This window comes from Trichechus manatus, unplaced genomic scaffold, assembly GCF_000243295.1.
Source record: "Trichechus manatus latirostris isolate Lorelei unplaced genomic scaffold, TriManLat1.0 scaffold00154, whole genome shotgun sequence".
Classification (NCBI taxonomy): Eukaryota; Metazoa; Chordata; class Mammalia; order Sirenia; family Trichechidae; genus Trichechus; species Trichechus manatus.
The window spans coordinates 5,547,050-5,564,869 of record NW_004444090.1 but is presented as its reverse complement, the minus strand read 5'-3'; the positions used below and the strand labels follow the sequence as shown (position 1 = coordinate 5,564,869).

General features: G+C 39.9%; 1 protein-coding gene across 1 annotated transcript in view; it reads left to right on the top strand.

Moving 5' to 3' along the window:
- SH3BGRL2 (SH3 domain binding glutamate rich protein like 2) overlaps positions 1-17,820 on the top strand; it is a 70,455-nt gene that overhangs the window by 35,326 nt on the left and 17,309 nt on the right. Inside the window, exon 2 of the mRNA XM_023740399.1 lies at positions 4,007-4,192. Within this exon, the coding sequence (XP_023596167.1) occupies positions 4,007-4,192 (186 nt within the window). The remainder of the gene's footprint in view (positions 1-4,006; positions 4,193-17,820) is intronic.

Sequence of the window (17,820 nt, the reverse complement as noted above, 5' to 3'; positions counted from 1 at the left end):
TTGCTGTGGAGGGATGGCGTGGTGCTTCTGCCTAGAGCGCCATTTTGCCGGAAGTCAACAACTGAGATTTTTAAAATTAACTGACAATAGAATTTATTTAAACATGCAATCACATACAACTTTCTTTTTCAGTATCATTACCACATCATAATATAGTATTTCTGAAGAAAGTTTAAGTGGCAGTTAAGAATTTTATCAGGTAGCATTGCATTTGCATGCACCCTACAGAAAACTTGATAAAGAGTGGCTTAACTAATTAGGGGGTTTATTTGTCTCACACAGAAAGGTTTTGAGTAACTGGTGCAAGACTGATGTGGCAGCTGCAAAGTGTCACTAAGGACCTAGGCTTCTGTCTTTCTGCTAGACCAGCTTTAGCATATGTGCTTGTTTTCAGATTTGCAGAATGGTTGCTATACCTCCAGGCATCATGTCTGCATTTCTGCAAGGAAGAAAGGAAAAGGGCCAAGGGCAAAAAAAAGGCTTTGCCTTTTCAGGAAGTGCAGCCTTCCCTAGGAATGTCAGCCTACAGTCTCATTGCCAGAACTATGTCATGTGATCACCTCTGACTGCACGGGAGTTTGGGTAAACATCAAAGGAATATGGGTAAACAAGTTTTTGTAGCTGAACACATTGGTTTCCTAAACAAAATCAAGCTACTTTTATTAAGAAAGAAAGGGAGACTGACTCCTGGTTAAATCGCTAGCATTGTCTGCCATGGCTTCTAAGTTTGTTCAAAAAAAAAAAAAAAAAGATTTACATGTACCATCTACCTGTGGATAAATTGACATGTCTGAAGGCAGCAACTGTTGCTCCACAATTTACTTCTTCTCTTCCATTTGCTTAGCAAATTTCTTTTGCGATTGGTTGTACGATACATTTCATTAAAGAAAAATTGAAACATGGGAAGAAGGAAGCTTTTTGTGTCAAAGAACTAACTGCGTATGTTATTGTATTTAAACCCTGGATTTATGCCAACATCTGATGTGCCCTTGAGGGCTTCCTGTTGCCACATGGGAAACCTTTATTACCTGGGAACTCACCCATCCAAGTCTCTACCTCCTGACCTGGCCTGTCCCCCTGCCACTCCCACTGTTCCAGTCTCACCTTAACAGATCTTATAAACAGACCCTGGTGGCATGACTCATCTTCCTTCCTGATGGTAATGTCACAAACATCAACTTGAAAACTTCCTTCTCTGGGTTAAATTTCTCCGACCTTGTTTATTTGGGTGATTTGCTATAGTATTAGCTAATTTGCTGAGCATTATTAGAGTGGTAATGATTCATGTGAGTTTTAATATTTTATTTTTTAGATACTGGCCGTGTGGAAGGGTTGGACACAAACTTTGAGATACTGTTAATGGGAATGTAAACTGGTGTGACCTTGCTGAAAAGCAATTCAACCTGTGTCCATTAGAAGCCTGAACAATGTCTGTGCCCTGTAACAATTGGATTTCCTTCATATAACTTTGTCCTAAAGCAATATTGAGAGATGCAGTCAAAGATTTAATACAGAGATGTTCACCACACGATGTTATTTTTGGTGGTGAAAATTGAAAATTAGAAATACCCTAAATATCCAACAACAGAATAGCAGTTAACTATCTGCACAATGGAATTGGCCAGGAAGATATTTAAATTCATGCCTTTGAAAAATTTTTAATAATGGGGACAAGTACTCATGATACATTTTTTAGTGAAAGGGGCAAGATGCCAGTTATTTTTACCAAGTGTGATCCTGTAAAAGGAAAGACCTGTTATCTCTTCGTAATACACAATTAAGTTCATATCTCCAGTTGAGCTGTAGGAGATTGTAGTCCAGTCATAAATGTTGTAGGTAGTGTGTGTGTGTGTGTGTGTGTGTGTGTGTGTGTGTGTGTGTGTGTGTGTGTGTGTGTGTGTGTGTGTGTAGAGCAAGGGAGTAGGAAAGTAAGGAAGCTATGTATATGTTTTTGATCAAATCCCAACATTGGAATGTATGAGTTTTTAAGTAGCCATATTTTGAGATAGGAGTGCATGTTATGTGTATTTATATTATATGGAAAATTAAGGTTTGAGTATAGACCAGTTCATTTTTCATCACTAGAATGAGCATTTGAAATGCATTAGGTACTATAGGATTTCTCCATATGGATAGAAAGTCTAGATGCTTTTCGCTAATTAAATTTCGACAGTGGCTGTCTGGGTAGAGAAATTGCAGGTGCATTTTGTTTGTTTGTTTTACAATTTCCAGAATTTAGAAAATGCAAATGAATTGCTTTTTTAATCAAAGGAGCTGAATCATGAAGAATATTGTGCTGTGCTAAGAAATGTTTATGCTCTCCCAAGGGCAGTGGGGAGCCACTAAAGAAGGATTTTAAGCTGGAAAATGACATGATTGATTTGACAAGAACACACACTAGCTGTAGGACCATGATCAAAATAGGTAACCACTTTCAACCTTCTCAGTTTCATTTTCTGTAAATAGGAACAATAAAATCTACTTGCAGGGCTTTAAAGGGAAATTAAGTAGGATGGTACTTTTTTATATGCTGTAGTTTCAAAATATTGCCACATTTCCGAAATTGTGTATCAGTGGGGGAAAAATGTTAACTTCTGCAAACATGAGAAATGACTTAATTCAAGAAATTGAGGTAATGCCAATATTGAATCAAATACTATATCATAACCATACAGTAATATTCTCACTTGAAAATATTATTGAGTTTATGAATGTCCAATTTTGCTAGCTTTTTATTTCTGGCCATATTAACCACACCATCTCAGAAGACATTCATAGACAACTTATCGATCAGATCTCTTATCGAATGCCGTATAACAGATTTCCAATCCCAGAGACACATCTCACTGAGGCTTTTCCAGGGAAGGGAGAGGGATTGGTGGGGAGAGTCAGTTACGTGAAAATGTTCTTCAGCACAGCATTTTTTTCTTCTGGCTGCTTGACCTCAAAATGATTCTTTTCTCTGGACATTGTCAAATTTGCTTCACCACTGAAGTTTGTTCTTTAAGCAAATTTCCCAGAATTACTTAAAAAAAAGCAAACTTGTTTTCTTATGTTTTACATACTGTGTTTAAGACATTGGATATTGTCGCCCATTTAAATTATTTCATAGGTACCATAAAGCACTTGGCTGCTAACCAAAAAGGTCCACAGTTTGAACCCACCAGCTACTTCACGGGAGGAATATGTAGCAGTCTGCTTCCGTAAAGATTTTCAGCCTTGGAAACCCTATGGGGCAGTTCTGCTCTGTCCTGTTTGGCCACTGTGAGTCAGAATCAACTTGACAGCAGTGGGTTTGGTTTTGGTTTCAATATGTACCATTAAATTAATAAGATAGGTGAAATTCTGAAAACCTATTTTTGAAGCTCTTGAAGAGCATACCTGACCCCTAGTGCCTGAAGAAAAAAGGTGAAGGATCAGAGGAATGAAAAGGGTTAAGAAATAGAGTTCAAAGTAAGATGGTGTGTGTTGTTTACTCTCACCTTGGAAGTAGAGAACATTTTTCTCTTGTGAATTGACGAAAGGATGTTTTCGTGACATTGGCTACAGCTGTGGAAATATCTGAACGACACTGCTGATAGGAATAAAAATGTTGCTGCTCCTAAGAATCAATGAAGTGTTGACATCTCAGATGGGCTGTACATGGTTTTCAAATGGTTTGGGGTGGAGGGAGCTTTCATAACTGTAAATGTCAACTTTCTGAGAATGGAGAGAGGTGTGAGTTATGGCCTGCTGAGAACTAAGTAAATCTCACCTCGTGGGTCTGTTCTAGGCAATCTGAGTTACTCCCAGAGTTCCGGGGAGTCTAGGTGAAGAGATCACTGTGCTAGAATTTGCTTAGTTTTCTATTGGACGTCTCGTGAGTGACAGTGCCCGATGCCTGCACATATATCACCTCTTTTTGTATCAGTGACCTCTGACCATGAGAAATCAAATGTAATTTAATTTGGAAATATAGACATACTGTTTCTGATGAGCATTTCTCCTTATTTCGTTGTCTTTTCAGATAAAGAAGAAGCAGCAGGATGTGGTTAGATTTCTGGAAGCCAACAAGATAGAGTTTGAGGAGGTGGACATCACAATGTCAGAAGAACAGAGGCAATGGATGTACAAAAACATCCCCCCAGAAAAGAAACCTGCTCAGGGCAACCCTCTGCCCCCTCAGATATTTAATGATGACCGATACTGTGGTGTGAGTAGCTCGATTTTTAAAACACCGTTTGTTTGCGTTACTTGAAACACATAGTCACGTAGAGTACATTTGGGTTTTTTCAGTGAGAACTGTTAACTCTTCACCTAGTGCCTATTCAGTCCACACATCTAACAGATGGTGAAGTTGAAAGGGGATGTGAGTCCAAGGTCACAGACATTGTGCTTGTGGGTGAGTGGTTGTGTGGTATGTGAGTGCGGGTGCATGTTTGCCTATCAGTCTACCTGTCTCTCTGCTTTGGAAAAGGGGATAGAAGGGAAACTGTGTGTATGTTTTTATTGTGTTCTACATTTTAAAGCATATAAATATTTTCAAGGTTTATCTTATTTATTAAGCAATAGGAATGTGACCTGAGATACTACTTCTAAGTACTTCAGTATATAAACTACAAATCATAATGTTAGCAACAACCTTTATGTAGATTCTACCATTGACTTTTGCTTGTTCATCCAACCTCCATCATGTTATCTATAGGTAACTTCCAAATGAGATAGGAGTTTATTTTCAAATATGAAATCAGGTCAGCATTTTAATTAATACATTTTGGAGGTCAGAGTAGAAGGGATAATTATTCTTGAATCACTATCCCTGTATAGTATAAATAACTTCTAAGAGGTGATTATAAACCAGACTTCCATTTTTTTATTACATGAGCCTGATGGATTATTGTGAACATCTAAACTGTATTAGGTGCCTTCCTGGTATATGTGGCATATAAAAAAATGAAGTCACTTTTCTATCTTCCTTTTCTCTCGTTATGTTAAAAAAAATTGAGGACTTTCTTTCTAATGAGTACATTAGGACGTGCCTTTTAACATAGCTCTAGTGTGTAAGTTAGTGTTTATTTGGGGGACCTGTACTATAGTTCTCTCAGGATGGCCTGGAGAAGTGGAAGGGACTGCAGTGCTGAGATGCTTGAGATGAAATTAGTAGCTTGGTTGTCATTGTTGTTGTTAAGTGCTGTCAAGTCGGTTCCAACTCATAGCAACCCTGTGTAAAACAATGAAGTACTGCCCAGTCCTGCGCCATCCTCATGATCGTTGTTACTCTTGAGCCCATTGTTGCAGCCGCTGTGCCAGTCCATCTCGTTGAGGGTCTTCCTCTTTTTCGCTGACCCTCTACTTTACCAAGTGTGATGTCCTTCTCCAGGGATTGATCCCTCTTGATAACATGTCCAAAGTATGTGAGATGAAGTCTCGTCATCCTTTGTCATTAGGGTTGACAAAAGGGAGAACAGAGTGCTTTTGGTGGCTTGAAGAGGAACAGTTCCCGTCCCCTTTGTGGTTTAAAGGGAAATGGAGAGTTGAAACATGAAGCCATGAATAGATTGTGCAGACTTCTTACCTGTGGGTCGTGAGGAGAATCCTGAACATGGCACTAGTCATAGCTTTGAGTTCTAGTACTACCTCACATTGGCTGTGACATCTTTGGAACATCATTTGTCTCTTTAAGCCTCAGTTTTCTCATCTTTAAGCAAGGGATGAAAATATCTGTCTTACCTCACAGGATGTTTGTGAGTGTTTCTAAAGCACTGCTTAAGTACATTAATTATTATACAAAAATAATGTAGAGTTTTTAAATATCACAATCTTATGTTTTATTAGGGAAAGTATGCAGTAATCAGGGTTGTATCTCATACATGATTACAGAGAATGGAAAAAGTACTCTTGTGTCTACACACCAAAATGTGGTAATAGCTGCAAATGTTTGTAAACTGTGCAGTTCAGAATAAAGGGGAGATAATAGTAAAATAAAGGTCCCTGGGTGGCACAAACGGTGTGCACTTGGCTGGTAACTGAAAGGTTGGCACCACAGAAGAAAAAGCCTGGTGATCTGCTTTCATAAAGATCACAGACAAGAAAACCCTATGGAGTAGTTCTACTCTGTAACAAATAGGGTCACCATGAGTTGGAATTGACTTGATTGCACAAGATGACAACAATAGTGAAATAGTGCTAGAAGGCTTAAAACAACAATCTAGCAGTTTTCTGTCCCTGGGACTTTGCAGATATGAACATGCTTTTATTCTGATCTCATAGTTGAGTGGTAGTTTGGCTGGGTATAGAAGTCCAGGTTACAAAGAATTTTGATGGAATTGCTTCATTATCATTGGTTTCTAAAGCAGCTGTGGAGAAGTCTAATGTCATTATCCTTGATCTTTTGTATATGATCAGTTACTTCTGTGCAAGTTTTTAGGATCTTTTCTTCATATGTGTGTCCTAAAATTTCACTGTGCTGAGTGCTCAGCGGACCCTTTTAATCTAAGAGTTATATGACTGAGTTATTAAATATGTTCTTATTTCTTTGAAAGCTTTTTCCCAACTTTTTCCCCATTCTCTTTCTCTGGAATGCCTACTAATTGAATATTGGACTTTACATTGATTCTCTAATTATCTATCCCCTTCCCCCCCCCCCCCCATTATCCACCTCTTTGACTTTTCATTCTACTTTCTGGGAGATTTTAGCTTTACCTAGTAATTCTTTCTTTGAATTTTTTATGTAATCTTTTTTTCCCTCCCTTTCTTGATCTCTAATTTTTTTTTCGTTTTAATAATTTTGTGTTTTTATGATATGAATGCAAGATCTTTGCTCAGTGGAGATATTGAATGTGATTTCTTTGAAGTTTTCCTGTGTTATTAATATTGTCTCTGTTTCTATGATTTCCTTTTTTTTCCCTTTGCTTGTTTTGCTCTTTTCTTTTGAAACTGATAGGCTTTCCTCACATGTCCAGTAATCCTTGTCTTTTATTCATTTAAGAGACAAGGCACTAGAAAGCTGACTAGAAGCTGTGTGTGTGCCTATATGTGCATGCACGCATGCTTGCTGCCTGGTGGGCTTCACTGTGGGATGACTGGGTCGCCTGTTAGCTTCGTTGCAGATGCTCATGGTAATATTGTAGGTTTTTTCCCTGATAATGGTCTAATTTTTCCAGAGAATGGTCTTTTAATCTCTGACTTTGAAGATACCAGCCTGGCTACTGGAGTTCTGGACCTGTAGGATGAGACAGCTGGACGGTCTCACACTCTAATATGCACATTTTCACCTCGTGTTCCTGTTTTCACTCCCATGCTCTTCAGTGCTGGTGTTTATAAGTTTGTTGCTTCCCTGAATCCATGTCTATTAATAATAAATTTTTTAGCTCCTTCAATGGGAGGGAGGTACCCTGGAAGTCTAACTTTTTATATAGACTTTCAAGCAATCTCTCTGTTTTCTACCTTTCCTGCTCACCTCACCTTCCCAAATACCTGATGCCTCTAATTCTTGGCCTTTTCTGGGGCCCTGCAGCTTGCTTCTTGTTGATGCTCTCTCTTGAGACACTAAGGTTTGATCACCCTTTGCTGTCTAATGCCCCTCAACATTTCTCCACCCATTTCCTGCAAAAGTGTGGTTTAGCGCTGTAGATGTTTCTTAGTTTTATCACAAATGGAGTTTCTTTTTTTCATTCTCCTTTGTAGTTTTGTTGACTTTTCAAGTGAGAGGGGGTAGAGACATGTTTGCTCTATTGTCATAAAAGCAGAAACCTTTAGAGCCCTTTGAATGGAAGAATATGTTGAAGAATGTAATGTGAAATGAAGTTAACGCTTTCTTTTCATTTTCTCCTCTTCATGACTTTCTAAACCTGTATGTATCTTTGCCCTGCAGAGTCTATGGAAATTTTTTCAGGTAGACTGTCTGGGAGCTGGCTAGAGGCTTATGTATTGATGAAACTGTTTCTAGTAAGTAGCATCTTCTCTGCTTGAGCAGTGTTAGTCCCGTGGTGGTGGTGACAGCAGCTGCTGGGGTATGCACTCTGCCATTATATCCTGTTCTGGCAGGGAGTTTGAAGGCCATGTCTGTTCTTATCAAGGTCATGTAAATTTCACTTCAGCAAAAGCATTAGAGAGCAACTAACCGTAGGCCTCATTCATCCCACTCACCCCATCCACCTTGCTTTACCCAGTGATAGTTTGTGAGTGTCTCATCTGCTTGCTTAACGTGTGGAAACCTAACCACATTTCAAGCGACAAGATTCAGAAAGCCCTGCAGAGTCTCCTATTTCTGGGAATTGGCTGGAAATTTATTACTTTATTTTAAACTGGATGAGTTAGGCTTGTGAGACATAGAGTAAGCAAAGCAGCTGCTGAGCTACTTGGTAACAAGTGTGGACAATTGTCTTCTCTCTCATTTAGCATTTAAATATCCTGCCTTTTAGGAGGAATTCCCTGCTGTATGGAAGCTCTGTGGCGTGACCAGTCTGTTTCTCCCACCCCAGAATTTGAGCACTGAGAGTGGGTGATGCAGAAACGCAGAGTCAGTTGGAAGTTATTTGTGGCAGTGAGTATCTAGAGGTGTGGTGGGGCCAGTGGAAGCAGTGGCTGGTGTTCTCATGAGGTTGATCCTGGGGTGGGGCCAGAGTTTGTTCTTGGCCACTTAGGCACTGAGGCTCCTGACTGTTTTCTAAACTGGTTCTCCAGCTTTAGTGTGGATTCTGTGAGTTCTCCAGTATCCCTCCAGCAAATTCCTTTTATCTCAAGTTGTCAATGTCCCTGTCACCTGTTTGCAGTCAAGAACCTAGACTGATTAGTCTTGTTCATTCCATGGAATGTCCCACCGAGATTAAGATTCTCCTCTTAGAATGGGCTGATGGGGTCCTAAAGGTCAACGTCCCAACATGTAGGCTTTTCTGACTGTTGAATTTTAGAAAGCTTGGGACCTCATGTTGAAGGTTTTACACCTTTATTCTCTCTGTGAATGATCCCTGGTGGTGCAGTGGTTAAGTGCTCGGCTGCTAACTACAAGGTCGGCAGTTTGAACCCACCAGCAGCTCTGTGGGAGAAAGATGTGGCAGTCTGCTTCTGTAAAGATTTATAGCCATAGAAACCCTATGGGGCAGTTCTGCTCTGTTCTGTAGGGTTGCTGTGAGTTGAAATCGACTCAGTAGCAACGGGTTTTTTTTTGTGGGGGGGTGTTCTCTCTCTCTCTGTTACTGGCATGTGTGAAATGCACCAGAAATTAAAACACACTCATCTACACAAAAGGAAAGTATCTACTCCCCTCTTAATTTTCTTCTCCCTCCCTATTCAGCAAACAAATGATTTGGATTGTGCTTGTATATTTTTCTTTTACTTTTTTAAACTGGAAACCCTGGTGGCACAGTGGTTCAGAGCTGTGGCTGCTAACCAAAAGGTCTGCAGTTTAGAAACCCTATGGGGCCGTTCTATCCCATAGGGTTGCTATGAGTCGGTATCAACTCGACGGCGATGGGTTTGGTTTCTTTTTTGTTTTAAACTGGTAGTCAGAAGTAGGAAGGCAGTCAAGTCTCATTTAACTGGGGGCACATTGACCAGTTTGTGGATTAACAGTCAAGTGGGAAGAATCTACAGTGGCCATTCAGATAGCCGAGACAAGTTTGTGAAGGTTTGGCTGTGCGTGCCAATACTCACAGCCAGGCATTGGGTGAAGTAGGAGAGAGAGGGAATGGGTGGAACATGTGGCTGGAGTTACTCATGCAAAGCCTGTCTTATAGTGGAGAAAGGACTGCTCAGCTGAGAGACAGATGACAATAACTTTTTGACTATTTTCTATGAAGCAGTTTATAAGATTATTAATGCCTTAAAACTATTGAATTACTTTGCTTGCACTTTTAGATAGTATTTGTGGAATGTTGAATTTGTGTCTAAGCATATGATGTATTGCAAACTAAGTAAGATTACATTAAAGCTGTCGACTAGTTGTATTTAATTAGCAATTTGGGTTTTACTATGCCTGCCTCTCACCATATTACCTTGGTTAATGGGAGCCTAAAGTAGGCTGTTACTGTCTCTGTGGCACAGTCGGTTAGCATGTTTGGCTGTTAACTGAAAGACTGGTGGCTTAGGCCCTCATAGGGACGTGGCTCGACTGTTGCGGAGCCCTGGTGGTGCAGTGATGTTAAGCGTTCAGCTGCTAACCAAAAGGTTGGCAGTTCAAATCCACAAGCCGCTGCTTGGAAACCCTATGGGGCAGTTCTACTCTGTCTTACAGGGTCGCTATTGACTCAGTGGCAATGGGTTTAGTTTTTTTTGTTTTTTAAAGTAGGCTAAAAGTGGATTAGGGTAATCTTCAGGAAGAGCAGAAGGGGCAAATGACCAGCAGTGGGTGGCATCTCACCCCTCCTTCTTCCTTCCCATCAAAGGAGACAAGGAGATGTGTTAGCCTCTTCTAAACCTTGATGGAGGCTCAGAAGCACACTGCAAGCACATCTTAATATATCAGTTGTTGTTGCTCCCAAGAGTTATGTGTATTTAAGACTTTTGAGAAGACTGTCTTGAAATCATATTTTAAATGTTAGAGAATTTTTTTTTGGAGCGTGGAAAAATTACCCCCTTAATTATCAGTTTTTACAAATCCCTGATACATAAGATTTCATTCAAAAACAAAAGATTATATACCTACTCCTCACTTATCAACTATCTCGTTATCTTGACAATTTACATTTATGACAGTAGAAAAAAATCTACTATCTGACTATTGTGCTTATTAACGAGGAGCTGAAGTGAGAGGAGGAGGTGGAGGGCAAGGTTTGTGAGAGGGAGTGAGGTCTCGTGGGCCGCCATTCATATTACCCAAGCCAGGTGAAGGAGCTGGACCGGGCCCATGACCAGGACCACAGTGAGCACAGGGCGGGTGGCTGCAAGGAGGCAGCGGGAGCTGGGGTCACAGGAGTTGGGTGGGGGGCTTGGTAGTCTCTTCTTCCAAAGAGGCCTTTCTGCCACCTCTGCAGGGCCCAGGTGGCTGGGCCTTACCTGCCTGCAGGCCTCGGAGTCGCCTGCCACTGAGGTCCGTCTCAGGGGCTCAGGGAGTGGGTTGTGGGAGAGGCAAGGCGCAGGGGTCTGCCTGGAGGCCTGGAGCACAACCAGGTAATAGTGGGCCCCTGCTGCTCTGGAGGTGGCAGGCAACCCCCAACTATCACCACCACTACCCGCAGCCTCCCCCCAGGTGGTGGGGAAGGGGGCCCACCATACCACACGCATCCCGGGCTGCACCGAGGGTGCCTCACATGGAATAAGCAACTGGGGGTACACTAGCATCGAAGACAGGGCATGGTCCCAACTGGCATAATGCTGATTTTCGCATAGCAACCTGGTCTTTGGAACCTAACCATGTTGATAAGTGAGGAGTAGGTGTATATATGTTCTTGTAGTCAAGAACCTGGACTGGTTGATCTTGTTCTATGTTTTTTTGTAAGTGCTCACACACAAACATAAGAAATAGTCTTCAGTCAGAGGTCTCACAAGAAGTTGTTGGAAAGAGATGGTTAAAAGTTTCATACCAAATTAATTGATCATCAGCAGTATTTTATTATTATTATTCCTTAATATTTCTTTTTTTTTCCTAACATTAAAACAAATATACTAAGTAGAGAAAATTTGAGAAATGAGAATAGGAAAGAAGGGGGAACAACCAGTTTTGCTTTTCAAGTAAGACTGCCAACATTTGGTATATACCCTTTTTCTTATAAGTAGTTTTAAATTTTTTAAATCAGTTTTTGATCAACTATATATAGCATTTTGTGCCGTGTTTTGTATTTTAATAAAATTAGTTTCAATGTCATTGTAAACTTATTTTTTAGAGGTTGCGTATTATTCCCTTGAGTGAATTATCATAATTAACTTAATCTTTTCCCTGCTGTGGTCTATTTAGTTTGTTGCCAGTCACTGGAAACAAAGCAAGCTGTTCTGTAGAGTGCACTAAACTGAATGGCTATTTTAGGAAGTACATTCTCATTACAGATGATTCCCACTCCTCTGCCTGTCCTTAGGGCCCTCTGTCAACAAAATGTCTTGGCGTATACTGTTATCAAGATATAAAGGGTTACTATTGGCAGCCACAGAATTTGGGTTCAAGGTCAAGAAAAGGTCACTTATTGAAATGAAAACTAGTAAAAGTTAAAACCAGATGTTTATATGTGTTGCTGGTAAAACTAGCTTCTCAGTGCCTGGGGATGCCCAAGGTCATAGAATAAAGATGCCCATCTTCCCAGAGTATCCATTTGACTTGAAGATTGTGTGAAAGGCTCACACCTACAAAATACAACATTTTTAATAACAAAACGAATGCTATATTATAGGGTGGGATGCAGCTTTTCCACAGATAAAATAGAAGGCTTCAAAGAATCTTCGTATTTGCAGGGGCTGCTTCAAAATATATTCTCCAGTCCTCTAGATCAAGAGTCAGGCCATCTAGTAAATATTTTAAGTTTTGCAGGTCATGTACTTCTCTGTCACATATTCTTTTTTGTTTTTTGTTTCACTCTTTGTTGTTGTTAGGTGCCTTCCAGTCAATTTTCGACTTAGCAGACACGTGACAGAATAGAACTGCCCCATAGGGTTTTCTTGGCTGTAATCAACCTATAAAAATGTAAAGACTATTCTTAGCACTCGGGGCCCTCTACTGTCCACTGCTGTTCTAGACAGTCCCTTTCTATTTCATTTTGCCTCTGGGAGCTCTTTGGTGGTAACATTTGAGAAACACTGGATTAGCTGTTTCCCAGATCGCCTTCATGAAAATGAGATGTATCTTCTGGGAGAATAGGGTAGAACATAATGATGGACAGAAACTTTGACGTAAGTTGTAGCCTGACAGTCTACAGTAATTATGTGTTAATAGAACATTGGTGGTCCATTTAGAATCAAGAATTAAAAAAAAAAGGAAACCTAAAGTCCAAAATTTTCATCTTTGTCCACATGATACTTTACATGGGCCTCAAGGCAAAGCCTTGAAAATCACCCCCGTATCCATTTTCCTCACCTCATACACTCAGCTGGTTACCAGAATTTTAACCTCTTACATAATTCTGGCCTATTTCTCTCTCAAAACTCAATTCAAACATGCCTTGTTATTAAGCTTCCTCTAAATAACTGGGCCATCACCTGTCTTGTCAGTTTATCTTAGTGTGGTAGCTTGCATGTTGCTGCGATGCTGGAAACTATGCTGTAGTATTTCAAATACTAGTGGGGTCACCAGAGCTTCCAGACTGAGACAGACTAGGAAGAAAGGCTTGGTAATCTACTTCCATAAATTAACCAATGAAAACCTTATGAATCACAACAGAATGTTGTCCGACTTGCTTACTTTGGACCTTGTCTTAGTTATCTAGCGCCGCCACAACAGAAGCACCACAAGTGGATGTCCTCAACAAAGAGAAATCCATTGTCTCACAGTCTAGTAGGCCAAAAGTCCAAACCCAGGGCATCAGCTCCAGGGGAAGGCTCCCCTCCTCTGTCAGCTCTGGAGGAAGGTCCCCGTCAGTAGTCTTCCCCCGGTCTGGGAGCATCTCAGCGCAGGAACTTCAGGTCCAAAGGATGCACTCTGCTCCCAGCACTGCTTTCTTGGTGGTATGAGGTCCCCAGCTGTCTGCTTGCTTCCCTTTCCTTCTATCTCTTGTAAAATAAAAGGTGGTGCAGGCCACACCCCAGGGAAACTCCCTTTACATTGGATCAGGGATGTGACCTTAGTAAGGGTGTTGCGATCCCACCCTAATCCTCTTTAACATAAAATTACAATCACAAAATGGAGGACAACCACACAATACTGGGAATCATCGTCCAGCCAAATTGATGGGGGGACATAATTCAATCCATGGCAGACCTGTCATCAGTAAGGATCAATCACTAGAGGAGGGCATCACGTTTGGTGAAGTAGAGGACCAATGTGGGCGAGGGACACCCTTGGTGAGATGGATTGACACAGTGGCCACAAAGGTGGAATTGAACATGCTGGCAATTGTGCGGATGATGCAGGATCAGGCAACATTTTATTCTGTTGTACACAGGTCACCATGAGTTGGAGTCCTCTCAATGGCAGCTCTCTCTCTCATCACCCCTCCCCCCACTTACAACACACCTGTGCCTTTTTATTGCTGTTATAATTTTTATCTTCATGTACTGGAATTTATTTATTTTTACATGTCTTTGTCTTCATCTGGTCTCTGAACTCCTTGTGCTCACCCTCAGCAAGCTCAGTGGATTTTTTAATCTTATCTTCAGTACCCAGCAGAATACTGGAACATGGAACTTGCTTAAGAAACGCTGGGTATGTGAATAGGTGAATACACACACCAGTGTTTTCAGCTGAGCATATGGCCAACCCATTCTGTTGGGTCTTGCCTTGTCAAGGTCCTGAGCATTTGCTGTATGTGGTTTGAGGTCTGTTAGACCTGACCATGCTGCATTCCTGTTTTATTAATAAAGGTCAAAGCCGAATGTGGTAAAAGCAAGGTTATTGAACTGCCTTCTAAACTTAGATACAATGAAGCCTGTTTGGGAAACTACCTGTATTAGAAGCTCATCTATCCCACAGGTAGAATTTTCTTAGGAAACTTTTGATCTGAATTTAAAAATCTGTATTTTAAGGCCTTCTGAAAGATCACTTATCTAATCGAGAAACTTTTCCTTTAGGTGTCTTATATGAGTGGCATACACGGTGAAACCTCTGAGGACTGGAACTTGATGGCACTCAGTTGTTTTTCTGGGTCTTGAAAGTTTTCCGCCTTTGACAGGGTACAGTCTTACCACTTTTCTGTTGCTTGGTTTAGTGGAAAATGTTTGCGTTTTCCTTCTCTGACAGGTTTCTGCCTTATACAGATTCCGGCTTTCGCAAGTTTTACTATATAGTCTTATATGGCATTCTCACAGATACCAGGAAGGGACATATAGGGTGGTAGGAAAGGTGGCCAGGTGGCATGAACAGTTAAGTGCTCCACTACTAGCTGAAGGGTTGATTATTCAAACCCATCCAGAGGTGCCTCAGAAGGCAGGCCTGGCAACCTGCTTCTGAAAGGTCACAGCCTTGAAAACCCTGGGGAGCAGTTCCACTCTGCACACATGGGGTCGCCATGAGTCAGAATCGACTCAGTGGCAACTAACCACAACAAAAGGAAAGGGGTGTTATAAATTCCTGTTTATCTCTGATTGCTGATAAGTTGTGTGCCTGGAAGCATAACAATTTAATTAAATATTCCTTGCAGTTCTATCTCTTCTATATAACCCTTCTGTGGGTAATATTTAATCTCTCATTTTCACCTTTACAGAGAGATTTGCCTCAGTATTCTTTAGTGATGAGTCACCAAGGTGTGACTTTCCTAAAAATTATGGCTTGTGCTGTGAATATTGAAAACCTTCAGCCAGTTTGAGGCTACCCCAATTCCATGGTTAGCAGTATAAACTAATATCCAAATTCACCAGTTTTCTTTTTGTTAAAATTTTTCTGTCTGAGCCTTATGCAGTTAAAAGTTAATGAGAAAATAGCAAACACCTATTAGGACAGTGGAAACCCTGGTGGTGTAGTGGTTAAAAGGTCAGTAGTTCGAATCCACCAGCTGCTGTTGCAAACCCTGTGGCGCAGTTCTGTTTTGTCCTGTAGGGTCGCTATGAATTGGAATCGACTCCCCGGCAGCGGTTTTTTTGGATTAAGACAGTAAGGCCTGTTTGTCACAAAGTTAGTGAGAAAAGGTTTTGTATTTCTCAGAGCTGTTGTTAGGAAATTACTGATTTTGTGCTAATGTTTGCTTACGGTAAGCTTTATCTTAGTATAAAAGACAGAATAATTGCAAAAGTTTTTCCTCAAGGGATTAAGTAAAAAGAGAGGAAAGACATGCTTGTCTTGAAATGCATGTGAATTATTACAGTATGGTATTTTCTTTCTTCTTGAGATACTTTCTTGAAAGAATAATAGAATAATGTTAGAAATTATTTCTTTTCTATTAAAAAAGCTTCTGTCCAAGACTTTAAAAACTCTGCCTATCTTAAAAAAGGAGGACAGTAGTAAAACTAAGCATTGCACTGTTTTTGTTTTGTTTTACAGCACTTTAAAAATGTAAAAACCATTCTTAGTTTGCAGGCTAAGATATGAATTTTTTACTCTTAAAAATTAAAAAATGTACTGGTTTTGTTTGTTTTAATTATAGTAATACCTTCTCATGGGAAAAAGAAAATCAAATTGAAACCCTATAGGAGGGTCAATAGTGAAAAGTCAATTTCCTCCTGCCTTATGTATGTGACCTCCCCCAGATCCCCAAGATGTAGTCTCTTTCAAGAGGTTCTGCTTTGTAGTTTTCTAGTTATTACCATCCTTTGTTTCATATATTAACATCTTTATGTCTTGATTTTAAAATTTATACTGTATTTATTTATTTCTTTTTTCTTTAAAAGGTGAAGAGAAATTGGCATTTTTAAAGCTTCTCTCATTTCTCCCCCATTTTGACAGAAATTCACATGTGATATTGTTAAGTTTATAACAGTCACATTCTCTTCTGTAACTATAATAAGTTGTCCATGCTTCGTTTATGAAAAGCTTTTTGGATTTTTAAACTCAATAAAGCCAGCATTTACACTGTTACATAAATACCATTCCCTAAGAACCAGTTAATAATGTGAGCAATCAGAGGAGGACATATAATCCTATTACACTAAACCCCCGTGGCTTACAGGAGAATGACACAAGTGTCAATATCCAAAGGATTTTCTTAATTCATGTTAACCTTTTTCACTTACTCCGCATCATACTCGTTTGGCAAGGTATAAGAGACGTATCTTCCCTTTCTTATATTTCTTTTTTATTTGCTTGGACTATATCCTGGGAGTGGGGAGGGGGGGTGGGAATTAATATAGTATGCCTATGTGGTAAAAATTCTGAATGCTTCCATTAAAAAAAAAGTCATTATTTTGCCTTCATTCTCAATGGATACTTTGGCTAGATATAAAATTCTAGATTTAAAATCACTTCCCTTAGGAAACATTACTCTTCTATATTCGTGGTATTGATCTAAAGACTTAATGTCTGCTTGATTCTTATAGGTACATTGTTTTATTTTTTTCTTTCTGGAAAGTGTCAGAATTTTCTTGGAGTTCTGGAATTTCATCAGGATTTTTGTTTTTTGTTTTTTTTTAGTTATTCTGCTCAAGAATTGGTGGGATGTTTTAATCTAGAAACTTTTTTTTAAGTTTAGAGAAATTTTATTCTGTTATTTCTTAGAATTTTTTCCATTATCTCTTTCTGTAGTTTTTTTTTTTTTTTTAAATGAACTTTTTGCTCTCATGTTCTAACTTCCATTACTCTTAACTTGTCTTAATAGTTTCCATTTCTTGGTCTTGATGCTCTATGTTCTGGGTTCTGGCAGGCATTCTCAACTTTTATCTTTTAGATCACCAGCTTGGTTTATAGCCCTATTCCATTCTGTTACTTAATCTACCTACTAAAATGTTGGCTGTTGTTGTTTGGTTTCTTGCCACTCCTTTAAAAATAGTGGCTTGTTTTTGTTTTGTGGTTGCAGTGTCTTCTTTAATCTCTCCAAGGATACTAGTAATTAAATGCAGTTTTTAAAGTTTATTAAGTTCTTTGAATTATTTCTTTGCTCCCCAGAGTCAGTTTTGTTGTTGGTTTTTGTCTTCTTCTTTTCAGACCCTGGCTTGGGCTTTCTCCAAAGTTGTGCTGGTGTGTTACCCTCTGAATACACACATATACCGATTGCCATCGAGTCGATTCTGGCTCATAGTGACCCTGTAGGGCAGAGTAGAACTGCCCCATAGGGTTTCCAAGGGGTGGCTGGTGGATTCAAACTGTTGAGTTTTTGGTTAGCAGCCAAGCTCTCA